The 12869-nt window shown below is 36.1% G+C and overlaps 2 protein-coding genes across 3 annotated transcripts in view; both read right to left on the reverse strand.

Annotated features, from left to right (window-relative positions):
* Positions 1-211: 211 nt before the first annotated feature.
* On the reverse strand, positions 212-5367 carry LOC107084783 (melanoregulin-like). 2 transcript variants are annotated; one of them, XM_015374787.1, is made up of 7 exons: positions 5211-5367; positions 4962-5025; positions 4772-4866; positions 4480-4642; positions 3080-3170; positions 2837-3000; positions 212-1055 (listed from the first exon to the last, which is right to left on the reverse strand). In XM_015374787.1, exons 3-7 carry the CDS (start codon positions 4864-4866, stop codon positions 855-857), a joined length of 714 nt encoding a protein of 237 aa, XP_015230273.1. In that variant the 5' UTR covers positions 4962-5025; positions 5211-5367; the 3' UTR covers positions 212-854. The 2 variants fall into 2 exon arrangements, with proteins under 2 accessions (XP_015230273.1, XP_015230274.1); XM_015374788.1 differs by having other exon boundaries at positions 855-1055; positions 4941-5025.
* A 1469-nt stretch (positions 5368-6836) lies between these two features.
* stard3 (StAR related lipid transfer domain containing 3) overlaps positions 6837-12869 on the reverse strand; it is a 10297-nt gene continuing 4264 nt past the window's right edge. The window contains exons 10-15 of the mRNA XM_015374867.1: positions 11422-11484; positions 11151-11246; positions 10984-11063; positions 10782-10886; positions 10554-10647; positions 6837-8447 (exon numbers count right to left, since the gene is read on the reverse strand). Of these exons, the coding sequence (XP_015230353.1) occupies positions 8310-8447; positions 10554-10647; positions 10782-10886; positions 10984-11063; positions 11151-11246; positions 11422-11484 (576 nt within the window). The 3' untranslated portion in view covers positions 6837-8309. The remainder of the gene's footprint in view (positions 8448-10553; positions 10648-10781; positions 10887-10983; positions 11064-11150; positions 11247-11421; positions 11485-12869) is intronic.

A 12869-nucleotide genomic window follows, 5' to 3' on the forward strand; every position in this document is an offset into this window, starting at 1 on the left:
AAAAAGGTTGGTGACCATTAATCTAACCTATAAAATCACAATTAAATGTTTTTTGGTTTAAGGTTTTAAAATTAGAAAATGAGAAAATGTGCATGGGTATGTAAACATTTTTGCTAAGTACTTTGTCGCTCGGCACAATTAACTTCATTATTTATGACCTAAGTCTAAAGTGACATCAACATGTGACTGCACATACAAAAGGCTTTAGGCAGAGACTTTTATTTCATCATAAACAAGCAAAGACTTGCTCAACTGATTCAACTTTTTTCACATTTCACTTAGCATGCCTGAAAACAAAAAACTCCTCCCACATACATCCCCTAGAGTCCTCAGTAAAACACAGAACCAATTAAAAAGCTCAACAAACAACACGCTAGCGTTTTCTATATCCAAGTTAATCTCAAATCAAATGTAAGCTTTGGACATCTGTTAATCAGATAACAACAAAAGTATATCTGATAAATAATGTGACATTACATAGCTAGGCTATTTAGTCAGTGTTGTACAAATCATGTGGTTGACTTAAAGTGCTGATAATCACAGGACACCAGATAAAGGGGCTCTTCTGTAAAAATCTTAGCTATCCTAAAGGTGCACAGTAAATGAACAATAAAGAAGCTTTAAAGTAATTGGTTGGGAGAAAAACAATCTGACAGTAAACTGTAAGACTTCCAGGTTAATTTGGAAGAAAGAAAAATAGAAATTATTTAACTGCTTAGGGTATGTGTGTGTGTTTGTGTGTGAAAACTTCAGCTGAGGCCTCAGACACTTGCAGGCATTTAAGATTGATGAGTACTGCCCCCTGGCTACCATCTGTCATCACTACAAGCCTGCAGATTTTGTTGGATCAGTTTTTAATCATCGTTCTCATCCTCATCTTCTTCTTCATCATCATCATCATTGCCACGTGCCTTCATGGCTTCCACCCTGGCCAGCAGTAGGGGCAGGTTTATGGCCAGGCCGGGTGTCTCCTCATCAGAGTCCTCCTTTGGAGGGTAGAACCGCTTTGCCTTGGCCAAGAAATCTTCAGCTATGTCAAGGTACAGCAGGCGATCCTGCAGATATGAAGACAGTGAAAGGTTATCCCCTTACTTTAGTGATCTATACCTCAAAGTTAACATTGGTTATCTTCTAGTATGTTATCATGATACATGCATAGTTGAGGAAATAGGAAGTAATCTTATCTGCAATATAAAGCACTTGATGGCTGGTTTAGAATAAATACGTATAACATGGATTCTACCATCTTAAAACATCTCCGCTCTTAAAGACTACACTGTATACAGTGTATGCAAAAGGTATTTTAGAAGCCTTTGCTTTCATTTGAGGTAGTTAAAGAGAAGCTGCCGGATATTGACATTGGAAAAAGAGGCTGGAGGTGCTGCGACCCTCATGTGTTAAACACAAAGCAGGAAACAATAATGCAGTTCTAATTAATTGCCCGACAGTTTAACCCTTAAAATTTGTTGGGGTTTTTTTTGTGCAAAACTTTAATGAGCAGAGACCTTTTTTCTTTTTCTATTCTCACTTTCACACAGGAGAATCACAGCTTCCTATCTCCGTTTCCTTTAAAAATAACATCAACCTGCTGCAAAATAAGCCCCCCAAAACAAACATGACAGAAGTTATAGTATATATCAAATGGAGTATACATAAACTAACAAAATAGTTTTCAAATCGAAGCTCTTTTAAGATGGTAGAGCCATACTTTGAGCTCGGCCAGTCAGAAAGGAGCCGTTAGCCTCAGCCTGCTAAATTATCTAATCTGGATTTATATGAAAAGAATTATCTATTTTAAATTTAGGCAATACATTTTTTATACCTATATAATATATATAATAATGTATAAAGAAACAATCAGACCCCTCTTTTATAAACAGACAGCAAAATCTTTAGTGTTATATTTTCAGTGATGATGATTTTAAGTTAGTAGGTATTGATTTTAGAGTTGTTTTAACAGTGGCATTAAAAAAGCTCAGAATTATCAATCAAGCGATTCAGATTTTAACACATGGGATGTGCAAACCTTCTCCCCTCACATTAGTTTAAAATTGTATGTTTATACATCATTAAGCTAAATACTGAGCCAAAGCAACAAATATATAAATCCCATAAAAATACTGTGAAATCGACATAGGTTTGCTTTCCATGCACATGTGATGACTGGGTATCTAAGGGATACTCGCTGCTCTTGAGTCTAGTTTGACGTTTATTTTGGTTGTAAAATTCTAGGAGTTACTGTATATTTTCTGCATTTTGTTTTGTGGTTTATTGTTTGATTTTTCTCTCCTCTCTCCCCCCTTGTTTCTGCCTCTATATTTTCTCTCCCGCCTTAATTCTTATCCCTCTCCCTTTTTCACCTTACTTTCCATCTATGTGTCCGTTGCACAGAATTTGATTATCCAAATCCTTATCAATAAAGTTTCAGACATTATACATTTACCAGGCCCGTTACTGGCAAAAAATAAAATTTCTCTTGTAATCTGCAGTTTGACAGCTTTGGCCTTGCCTTCCCTGCAGGTCAGATGGCCTTGGGATGCCAAATGTGTGTTTTAGAGGCAAAAATATTTATTTATTTAATGTGTCATAAAATAACACAATATATACTAGAAAATCAACACTTAACAGTGAAAGGAAATGTCTCAATTTTGAATTAAAAGTGCACTTAATTGGTGTCATGGCACAATACCATTATATTATACATCTGAAGGACTTTAGATATACTACTTTTCAAAGTGTAATTTTAATCCATTATATAAACTTAGACAATGAGTTGAATTAACCCTCCTGATTTAGTTGTGCATAAATGAAAGTCCAGCTTTTTGCCTTCCCTTACCAGGATGAAGAGATATCTTTCCGGTGGTGGCTCCTTGCTGCTGAAGATTGAGGTCTCAGTGTGCAACGAGTGCAGCATGGCGCGTGCTGCAGGGGCGTTACGCATACGGTCAGCTGAGGCACCAGCAGATACTGTCAGCAGTGAGTCTGCTTCAGCCATGAAACCTGGAGCAATGATATGAAGAGCCTTAACAAAAGCAGCTTTGTTCCGCTGATTGTGTGTATGTGAGTGTTTGAGTTGTACCAAGGTTTTCCAGGATAGTTTGCCATTTGTCTCTGACTTCTCTGCGTGTATCTCTCATGGCTTCAATGTCCACACTCAGACGACGATAGCCCTTCAGAAGGAAGGAAAAACATTGTTTTTATCTAGTTAGTCAAAAACAATATATAAAGTACTGTAAAAACATTTTGCCACTGTACAGATTTTGTCTTTTTATTTTTCTGTCACAGGAATATTTTCAGATTATGAAGCAAATGTTGATCACAGGAGCTGCATAGTGACATGGCTTGTAGTGCTGTTGCCTTGCAGTAAGAAGGTTCCAGGTTCAATTCCCTGCCCCGTCTTCCTTTATGGAGTTTGCATGTTCTCCCCCTGCATGGGTTGTTTCTCTCTGGGTGCTCCAGCTTCCTCCCACAGTCCAAAAATTTGACTGTTAGGTTAACTGACATCTCTAAATTGTCCTTAGTTGTGAGTGAGTGTGTGTGCTGGTTGTCTGCCCTGCAACAGATTGTCTTCCTGTCCAGGGTGTAGCCATGCACTGATGGAGATAGGCACCGCCCCCCCTGATGGATGGATGGATGTTAATGTCACGTTAAGACAATCTGAGTAATTTAAAAACGATTTTCAAGTGATATATCAAGTATTTTTTATGTAGCTGAAAACAAATGTTGCTGTTTCCCAGTCTTTTAAGTTGTGTAGGCCACTTTTTAAATCATACTGAACAAATAAAATGTGGCTTTGGGTTATTTTTCTTCTGCGTAATTCAAGTAATGGACTGGACATTTACTTATAGAGTCATCTACCACGGAACAGGACTCACACAGATCCCGAAGTAACCAACCAGCTCCAGACCATCACCCTGCCACTACCGTGCCTGCCTGTAAGGATGAGGCTTACTTTATAGTATGTTTAACACTTTTAAAAATATTGTTTTTTTTTTTGTTTTTTTTTGCTTTCTGAGTTTCATCTAGATGCTAATGTATCCACAACTTAATGCTATTTTCTGTCAGCAGTGAGTCAGGCCTTGGAACGTTGTTATAGCTAAAATAGTAGCACATAACTGAGGCATGTGAGGCCTGCAGGGCTTTTTGGAAGCTGTTCTTTTTTTGTTTGTTTTTCTTTAGGGGTGGATGATTATTTGAAAAGGGCATTGTTTACCTTTTTGATAGTTTGTATAGATTATTTCTTTTAGTGAGGAAGTTATAATTTCAGAAGTGTTCTCTATATTTACTCAGGTCATCATTCTCTGACATGAAATTGTGTTTGATGATCTTCTCAATTCAAGTATGAAAAAAAAAACATTAACAGCAGATATCTGTAAGCAGGAAAACATGTTTACAGCACTGTATGTTATTCTACCTATAAAACATGATATATTGCATAAAAAAGTCTGTTGTTTTTCTTTTTTCTCGTCCTCTACATACTGTTGATCCGATGCGGGTCTTATTCCTGGCCTGAAGCAGGGTGTAAAGCGTCCGGTCATCATCTCTCTCCGAGTGGCTGGGATCTCCGGGTTCACTCCACAGGTTTGTCTCCTCATCTCGTCGCTTCTGGACTTCCCGCGTGAAATAATCCAGCGGATCTGGACTGATGTTGTGGATACACAACACAACTCATTCACTGAATTTAGGAAACATTTTATGGTTTCTTTTAGTTACTCAGTTGGTTAAGATCTGCAGTGGTAGAGAGTAATCATTCTTTTTTTCACCATCTTACGTTACAAGAGGTTGCTTTTCCTCATCATCCTCATCCTCCTCAGCACAGCAGCAGCAGCAGAACTGCATGCAGAACCTTTTAAAAGCAGCACCCATCTAAAAGGGAGAGAGAGTCACCTGGTAGCAGGTCTGCACAACATCACAAAGTGCAGATTGAAGTTTTATTTGACCTTTGCTGAAAGATGTTGCACCTTGTTTGCTTCTTGAAGCAATTTCTATTTGCACTTCTGCAGCTCAGTGTCGCCCGCGGATGCTCTGAAGAGATTTTGTTTTACTAAGATGATCTTGTTCACTAATAATATCTCAAAACAAAAGGCTCAGCTTAGTGCAAAACCCAGAAGCTATGACAATAATGTGGTCCAATTTAGTGAAGCCTACAAAACAGAGTTATCTTTTAGATGTAAGACAGACAAAACAAATAAGAGATTGAAAATAATCACCCCAATTTTCAGCCTCCCATTTTCCAAAATCTGGTAACGGCTCCACACTGAATCAGACGTCTGCCTGGAAGAGCTCAGGGAGATGGCATCCCGATGACTGGTGCTTCTTCTCAGCCTCACATAAAAGACAATATGAGTACCAAAGAGGCTTTTGCTCTCATCGATAAGAAAAAAATTCACACACCCATAACCTCAGAAGACAGTCACAGCACAATCATGTGAGCAGCTTCGTGTCCTGTCCTGTGAATTATGCTTTGGCCTGAGGACAACACATTTTCTCCACAGCAGTTAGACTAATTGCACAAGTATTATAACATCTATACCGGTGCTGTGGATTCAAGGTTTATCTTGTAATGCAGCTCTGTAGAGTGTAAATAAATTAGTTATAAATGGTAGCTTATTATTGCCTTAATTTCTTTTTTTTTTTTAACCAAAAGCACTTTGAGCTGAGGAAGAGCATCAGATGCAACATGTTAACAGTCATATTAATGCATTAATGCAAAGTAAGACTGTAGATGCTTTTTTTTTTTCAGTAAATGAATATACCGAATGTACTGAAAGATTGGGGACAGAAACGCAAGAGGTTATAAGAGATCTTTGAGTATGAAGTATTTCTGTTTTGTTTTTTTATACTAAACTAGTAACTTTCTATTTTACAAAGATATTAAAAAAAAAAAAAATCAAAACTATAAAGCATCACTTATTCATTTTGCAATTGGAGGTTATATCAGCTAAGACTTTTCTTCAAAGTGCTGCATTATTATTATTAAGATGGCTTCAAAGTCAACTTAAGAAAATTCCGATCTATAAATCCCAGCAGGGTTGTTTCGTATCTCCAGCTGTAACTGGACAGGAAACAGGTATACACCGAACAGGTTAGCAGCACATCATTAAGTTACTTAAATGTAAAACAAAAAACTCAAAGTTCTTAGTCTGATTTTGTCCAAAATCTAAAACCAGAGGAAAAAAATGTAAATGTTTATAACACCTGAATCAGTGAAAAATAAGGTTAATCAATGACTTCACCTTTGCAATGAGGTGGAGGGAAATGCAAAGAACAGTTAACATACAAGTGGAGTCTAACGGAGAGTTTGTAATCAGCTCCAGAAAACACGCAAGGTTATCTGAAAATATAAGTTACGTCAAAACTGAGCTTTTAGTTAACACCAACATAATATGGCCTGGTTCAAAACAAGAGCAATGAATCAGTAGAAAAGAACAATCTGCCCACTCTAGAAACCAATCTGTGGTGCTGTGGGGCTGGTATTATGTTTAGAGGGTAGGGCATCATGATATTTTTTGATGTAAAAATTAGATAAATCAAAAATATTAAACCTCTATAGAGAGATCAACAAGGAGTAAAACAGCAAATATGAAAAAATAGTTAAATATAAAAGAGCTTTCTTTAGAAATGAGAGGAAAAAAAAATCAAAACCGTATCTTGAAAAAGAACTGATTGTTTACAGTCTGAAGTTTGTCAAATAAGGTCACAGAGTGCAGGACGTCTCTTGTTTGTTGCTAAAAGTAAAAACAGGATTTCACAAGACTCACTTTTCTACAAACCAGAATAAATTTAAATTACCGTTTAATAAAGAAAAACAATGAAACAACCACAAGATAGGTTCTCCCTGTTTTATTAGATGTAAGACACTTTTTAAAATTCAGTAAAAACAATTGGTCCGTAGTGATGGCTTTGAATATACATGTTTGATACTAAAATTAATTACAAATTGTTCTGAAAATAATGAAGTAAACATAAGCAGTCCAAGCAGATTCTCATGCTCTTAATATACGTCACTGGAGCAGAGAAGAAACAGCCCGATATGAACATAAAGCAACAATAAGTCCAGTATTTATTATTACTGCAATAAAGGCACAACTGTTGACATTCTCTTCACTTGAAAGTCCAACTGTCTGTTGCTTTAAAATCTAAATAACTTTTTTTTTTCGGTTAATTTAATTACCCGAACATGTTGGACATGCATTATTTTGTTCCTACACTGATGACAATTTCCAAAAACATCCAAGTAAAACTCCTCACAGTCAAATATACAAAAATATTCCTTTAGGAGGAATAATTTCAGTCATTTTTAAAACAAAACCACAATCTTTGCCCACATTTCAGGACAGATTTAACCTTGAACTATCATTGTTTTTAAAGGATCAAAATAGCACCAGTATGCAAACCACGTTTTAGCTGGAGGGGATAATGTTTGAAGCTGTGTTTGGTTTACTATGCAAAAAATAAAAGCAGAATATTTGTTCTAACCCTATTTCATGGGCATGAGGGAAGGATAGTAGGGAAATCAATTTTACACTACAGTTATCTTTAATTCAAGTAATTACTTCAGCTCATTTTTTTCATCCCAAAAAAGGCAATATCAGGTGATTGGCACATGAGAGCTGTAATAAGAGGACATACTGATCTATTTTTAACATCTGCACAATCATCAGTTTGATCTGAGTTCAGTTTTAAGGGTTCAGACTAGAAACCACACAAAAAAAACTTCATACAACAGATTCTTACACGGTGGGAAAAGACTGAGTCTAGTCCCAGATGTACATTGGTTATGTCTCCCTCTAGCAGTGAGCAGGAAGTAACGCATCCCCTTCATCAAAATCACAGTATTCTTTAAAAAGTTTGGTGAGAATATGTTGTGTTAGGTAGGAAGATGAAAGAGAAAACAAAGAAGGTGCAGAAGAAAAAAGCAGAAGAAGTTCTGTCAGATTAGGCTCAGCTGCTTCTGTTTTGTCAACCGTTTTTTTTTCATATCAACTCCATCCTCATGAAGGTCTTCCTTGTCAGTAAAAAGCATTGCAACACAACTTGCAACAAGTCTCATTTCCTAGTGAATCTGAGCAACAGTTATAGGTCCAACATAAAGAGGAGAAAAGTCAGAATTATCATCTGTTCTGTCCGAATCACTGTCAGGTCTGAAACATGATCTCCTGTGCTCAGAGATCAAGTCTTTATATATAGCAGTTTGTCTCCCATCCCTTCAGCTCAGAGGCTACACAGGTTTCTCCTCACAGGTTACCAATGGGGTTCCAGATGAAGAAAACAGTAGTTCTGTTTTCCAGGTTGCCTTACTTTAGGCTTCAGATGTGATGATGGTGATGATGGTGGTGGTGGTGGTGGGAGGCTCGCAGGTCAGTAATCCGTTGCCGTAAATGGGACATAAACTCAAACATGGTGGCAGCAAGGCTCTGGTGGATGAGGTAGCGGGGCAGACGGCCCTAAAACGAACAACAGCTGAATATTAGATGCATGGTGATACATATTTATGTGGACAGAGCATCTGCCATCATTCTACCTAATAGTGAATTCACAACAAACACGCAAAAATCCTTAAACATCGATATTTGGGTGCTGGTTGTTTTGACACTCTGTTCTGTAGCTACAAGCTATAGAGCAGCTGGCTTTAATTACTTTGATGAGTTGGGAAAAGAGTTTCAACACTTTTTAAGTGGGAAAGAACACCTCAAAACATTATCTGTGGAGTCAGTTCATCAGAATTAAGAAAATACGCAGTTCTTGTTTGGAGCGTCAGACCTCCAGCATACCGCAGCGCTGGAAATCTCTGCTGAAAGCTCTGTACGCGGCCAGCCACTGCCGTTCGTAGTGGCTGGAAGTGAATATAAAGAGTTTTTAAAAGTTTGTGGTAAAAACTGCAAGTACTAGAATATAAGATCGAAAGTTTTTAACATTTTTAGTTAATTTGGGTATTTAAAAACCATTTCACCATAAATCACGAAAAATGTTTTAGTGCAGCAATAATGATTAGAGCTCCTTCTCTGTTCCCTCCAAATAAACCATTCTTATGGCTTTTTTTTTTACCTTTGGAGTTAAACTCTTTGATATTAGTTTTATTTTTCAAATGTAAAATGTCTGCCGAAACAATAAAGGCTTTCATGTAGTGTCTATTTAAAGATTTTCTGATTGGTTGACACTCCAGCGTGGCAAAAGTTCAATTTTCCGAACTCAAGCTTCCCATGCTCGGACACCAGAATGCTCGGAATCACCACTCCTGATGCTCTGAATCGCCGCTCATCCTTTCCACGCCTGATTTACATTGAATTTTCATGTAAATCAGACGCTTTGATGCCCAAAATGTGTTCGTTGTGAACGCATCAGACTGACAGACTGTCTATTATTGCTATTATCAATATTATAATCAGGGTTCCTACAGCTTAAGGCAAGTTAAATTCAAGACTTTTTAAGACTTTTAAATGCCACCTGAAATAAAAATTTAAGACCAAATTCACAAGAAACACAAGAAAAACCTGCTTGCGACAACTTTACCCAAAGGTTTATTTTAACATAAACCACTGCACTAATGTTTCAAATTTTGAAAAGCTTCCCATACAGGAAGAAAGCTAAAAACACACAAATGACGGATATTTTTGAACAATTATTTAACTGAATTCACAAACTTTGTTTTAGCAGGGAACAAAACAAATCAGTTTTAAAGCCACAACACAACCAGTGCTAAGTCTTTTTTGCAGCTATTTTTCTTTGTATCGTTTTCTTAGTATGTTTGATTTGGTGATAAGTGGAGGCGTTGCAGAGACAAGGGTGGAACAAAACCCAGAAATACCGGCTGTTTCTCAGTAACTCGATTTTGACGCTTTGTGTTTCGTGCTTCGCATGTGTGACTCCGCTGCCTTAATTCCCATCGTTCCGAGCTTGAATGACTTCTTGCACAAAATCCACTGAGCCTCATGTATGTTCCCTGGTTTTAGCCATGGAGAAAACTCTTGGCTGGAGACAATTTTAGTTACATTTAAACTTGCTCATATTTTCCATACAAAAAGTAAATGGTGCATCTCCCAAATATCCCGGCCGCAACAACGCTTTTATTGGTTCCACTATCGGGACGGAACCAATAATGGCGAGCCGTTATTTTTTAATAAAAAAATTGTCAATTTTAACGTTTTATTTAGATTACAAAAATAAATCGTAATAAAAATAATCCTATTTATGTTTTAAAAATTAAGACCTATGAAAGACTGATTTAAGACATTTTAATACCAATTAAGGCCTTAGTTTTATTTTGAAGAATTCAATGCCTTTTAAGACTTTTTAAGGACCTGCGGGAACACTGATAATGCTTTAAAAACAGTGACCAATTAAGGTCATTTTCCTTTGAACAAACTTTTATTCAAGTTTGAATGTTTTTCTCTATAGACACAATATTTGACCCCAATTTAGCTCCATAACCATGAAATGGTTTTATTTATAAAAGCAGCCAAAGTGGAAAACATCAATGGGGTGGAAGGGAGAGATATGTTTGTCATTAAAAAAAAATAAAAACAACCAATTGCAGTGTTTATTTGCTTCACCTTTAAATCTGTGTTTAGGACCCAGATGAATGTGCAGACTGACGGGTTGCTGCTGGACTTCAGCACCACAAATCCTCCAGGGCCATTTTCTCCCCTTAAATATAAGATTTAAACAAAGTTAAAATTAAGTTTAAAAAAAAAATAAAAAAAATCACAAAAAGAATAAAATGATTCTCTGATTTACTGAAGTATTGACACTAAATCTACAAGAAAAAAAAAGTGACTGACCTGACATAGCGACCACATGGGGGTTTGGCATCGTGGTTCGTTGCCATGCCAGCAGACATGTAACAGTCTCGTTTGCGTTCAACTCGACGAACATTAACGAAGTCCCTAAAAGAATAAAAGAAACACCTTCAAGTTAATTTACTTCAACTATTGGTAAAAGAAAAAAAGGAAGACAATAAATGAAGCCAGATCTTTGATCTACCTGGCAGACACGACTCCTCCCGCTGCACCAGCAGAAACGTCGTATGTCACCAGAGTGTTGTCGTCAACCCTCTGGAGGATCTGAGGCAAAAGGTATGGAAAAGTATTAAGCTTTATTTCTGAAAACAAAACCTGGAGGATGTTTGATCAGCTAAAGAGTCATTTCACCTGGCAGACAGAAACAGTTTTATTCCACTGAACCATTTTTTCTGGTTGGAGAATCACCTCCTGATAGACAAACTCTGCAGGGCACTGCATCAAGCCCTGAACAAATGAGAACAAGGCAGACAATCTGAGAAGTCCTAAAGACGAGGTGCAATGCAGAGAAAAACAAATTGTATACATACATATATATTGCATCATGAATTAAAATGGGATTTTTTTATGTCAAAGGAGCATGATACAACTTCCATAAAGCTAAGTTTCATATTTACTGTACCTTGAGAATAAAAGTTTTTCCGTGGTAGGGAATCTCCAGAGTGTAGACAGAATCTCCCATGTCCTGTCAAAAAACAATGTCCAGTCAGTAAAAAAAAAAAAAATTATTTGTTTTCAAAAAATGTCTTATTTTAAAGTTAGATATAATATTTCCCTATTTGTCTTCTTCTTCTTTTTTAATTGTGTTCCCCATTAGTTTATTTGACTTTCTTCTAATCCAAATGTAAAACATCCACCTAGTTCTGGTAAATAGAAAATTTACAGATTTTGAAACAACTCAGCACTGAAGTTGGCTTATGATTTAGCAGAGTGATAAGGTAAGTTAAGTCGTAACCTCAGTGGTATCTAGTTACAGTAAATTAAGGCAAGTTCTGCATTAAAATCTTCAAGATATCGATACAAGCGTCTGGATTGGTTTATCTTGCATTAAAAACAGACATCAGCACAGTTTATGAAACGTTAAAATAAAGTTTGAAACAAACGGTTTAAGAGATGAAATAATCAGTGTATAACGACAGTCATGACAAATCAGAGAGAGAGAAGATAGTCTAAATATAAATTATTGTAAAAATAGTTCTATTTCTATAGCAGAAGTTGTGATAATTTTGATAATGGTTTGAGGATTAGAATATGTAAAAATGTAATACTTTATATATGAGGGATATATATACATTCATTGTATTTATGATAAAATTACGGTTTTAAAAAGGGCAATTGCCAAATTGTAGAGGAATAAAAGTTTTTGTCCTGTTAAATTTTATGCAAGACAGAAACTTTTTCATTACAGCCCTTTAGGTGGTAACAATACATTTGTGTTGGTTTGCCACTTCATAGCTTGTGTGCAGAACGATGCATGGGAGCTAGAGGCAAGAACTTTTCCACGTAACAGTATAGTCCCTCAACAATGAACTCTCGACAACAGAGCATCAAGGTCCTGAAAACAACAATGTCCTTAAGCCAAACGTAAAAGATATAAAATTTTAAAAATCTGGTAAATAAATGAAATTGTGGAAGCTCATCGGTAGAATTCTCTTATGACAACAATTCAACAGCAATTTCTAAACACAATATATATATATATATATATATATATATATATATATATATATATATATATATATATATATATATATTAGAGCTGAAACAATTAATCGGCTTAATCGTGATTAACTGATGATTGAAATAATCTTCAATTAATTTAGTAATCGATTTGTTGTGAACTGGAGTATACAGCCCTTAAGCTGACAGAGTGACCTAATTTGAGCAGTAATTATATCAAAATTGTAAAAATAATATATAATCATTTTTAATTTAAAATAAACAATTAAATAAACCTTTTTGTCTGTCAATATGTCCTATCCAGAACCCCTCAAGTGGAAAATCTTAGTTTCATCTGGTTTAATTTATTAAAAAAAATCTTCTTTAAGGAACATTAGGCTATCAGATTAT

The sequence above is a fragment of the Cyprinodon variegatus genome, unplaced genomic scaffold, assembly GCF_000732505.1.
Source record: "Cyprinodon variegatus isolate N-32 unplaced genomic scaffold, C_variegatus-1.0 Scaffold109, whole genome shotgun sequence".
Lineage (NCBI taxonomy): Eukaryota > Metazoa > Chordata > Actinopteri > Cyprinodontiformes > Cyprinodontidae > Cyprinodon > Cyprinodon variegatus.

What these genes read in the sequence shown, in the direction of transcription:
- LOC107084783 (XM_015374787.1), bottom strand. Translation starts at nt 4,866, where the DNA reads ATGGGTGCTGCTTTTAAAAGGTTCTGCATGCAGTTCTGCTGCTGCTGC. An exon ending in AGACCCGCATCGGATCAACA is followed by an intron (nt 3,171 to 4,479) that starts GTATGTAGAGGA and finishes TTCCTTCTGAAG; the next exon opens with GGCTATCGTCGTCTGAGTGT. An exon ending in AACTATCCTGGAAAACCTTG is followed by an intron (nt 3,001 to 3,079) that starts GTACAACTCAAA and finishes TCATTGCTCCAG; the next exon opens with GTTTCATGGCTGAAGCAGAC.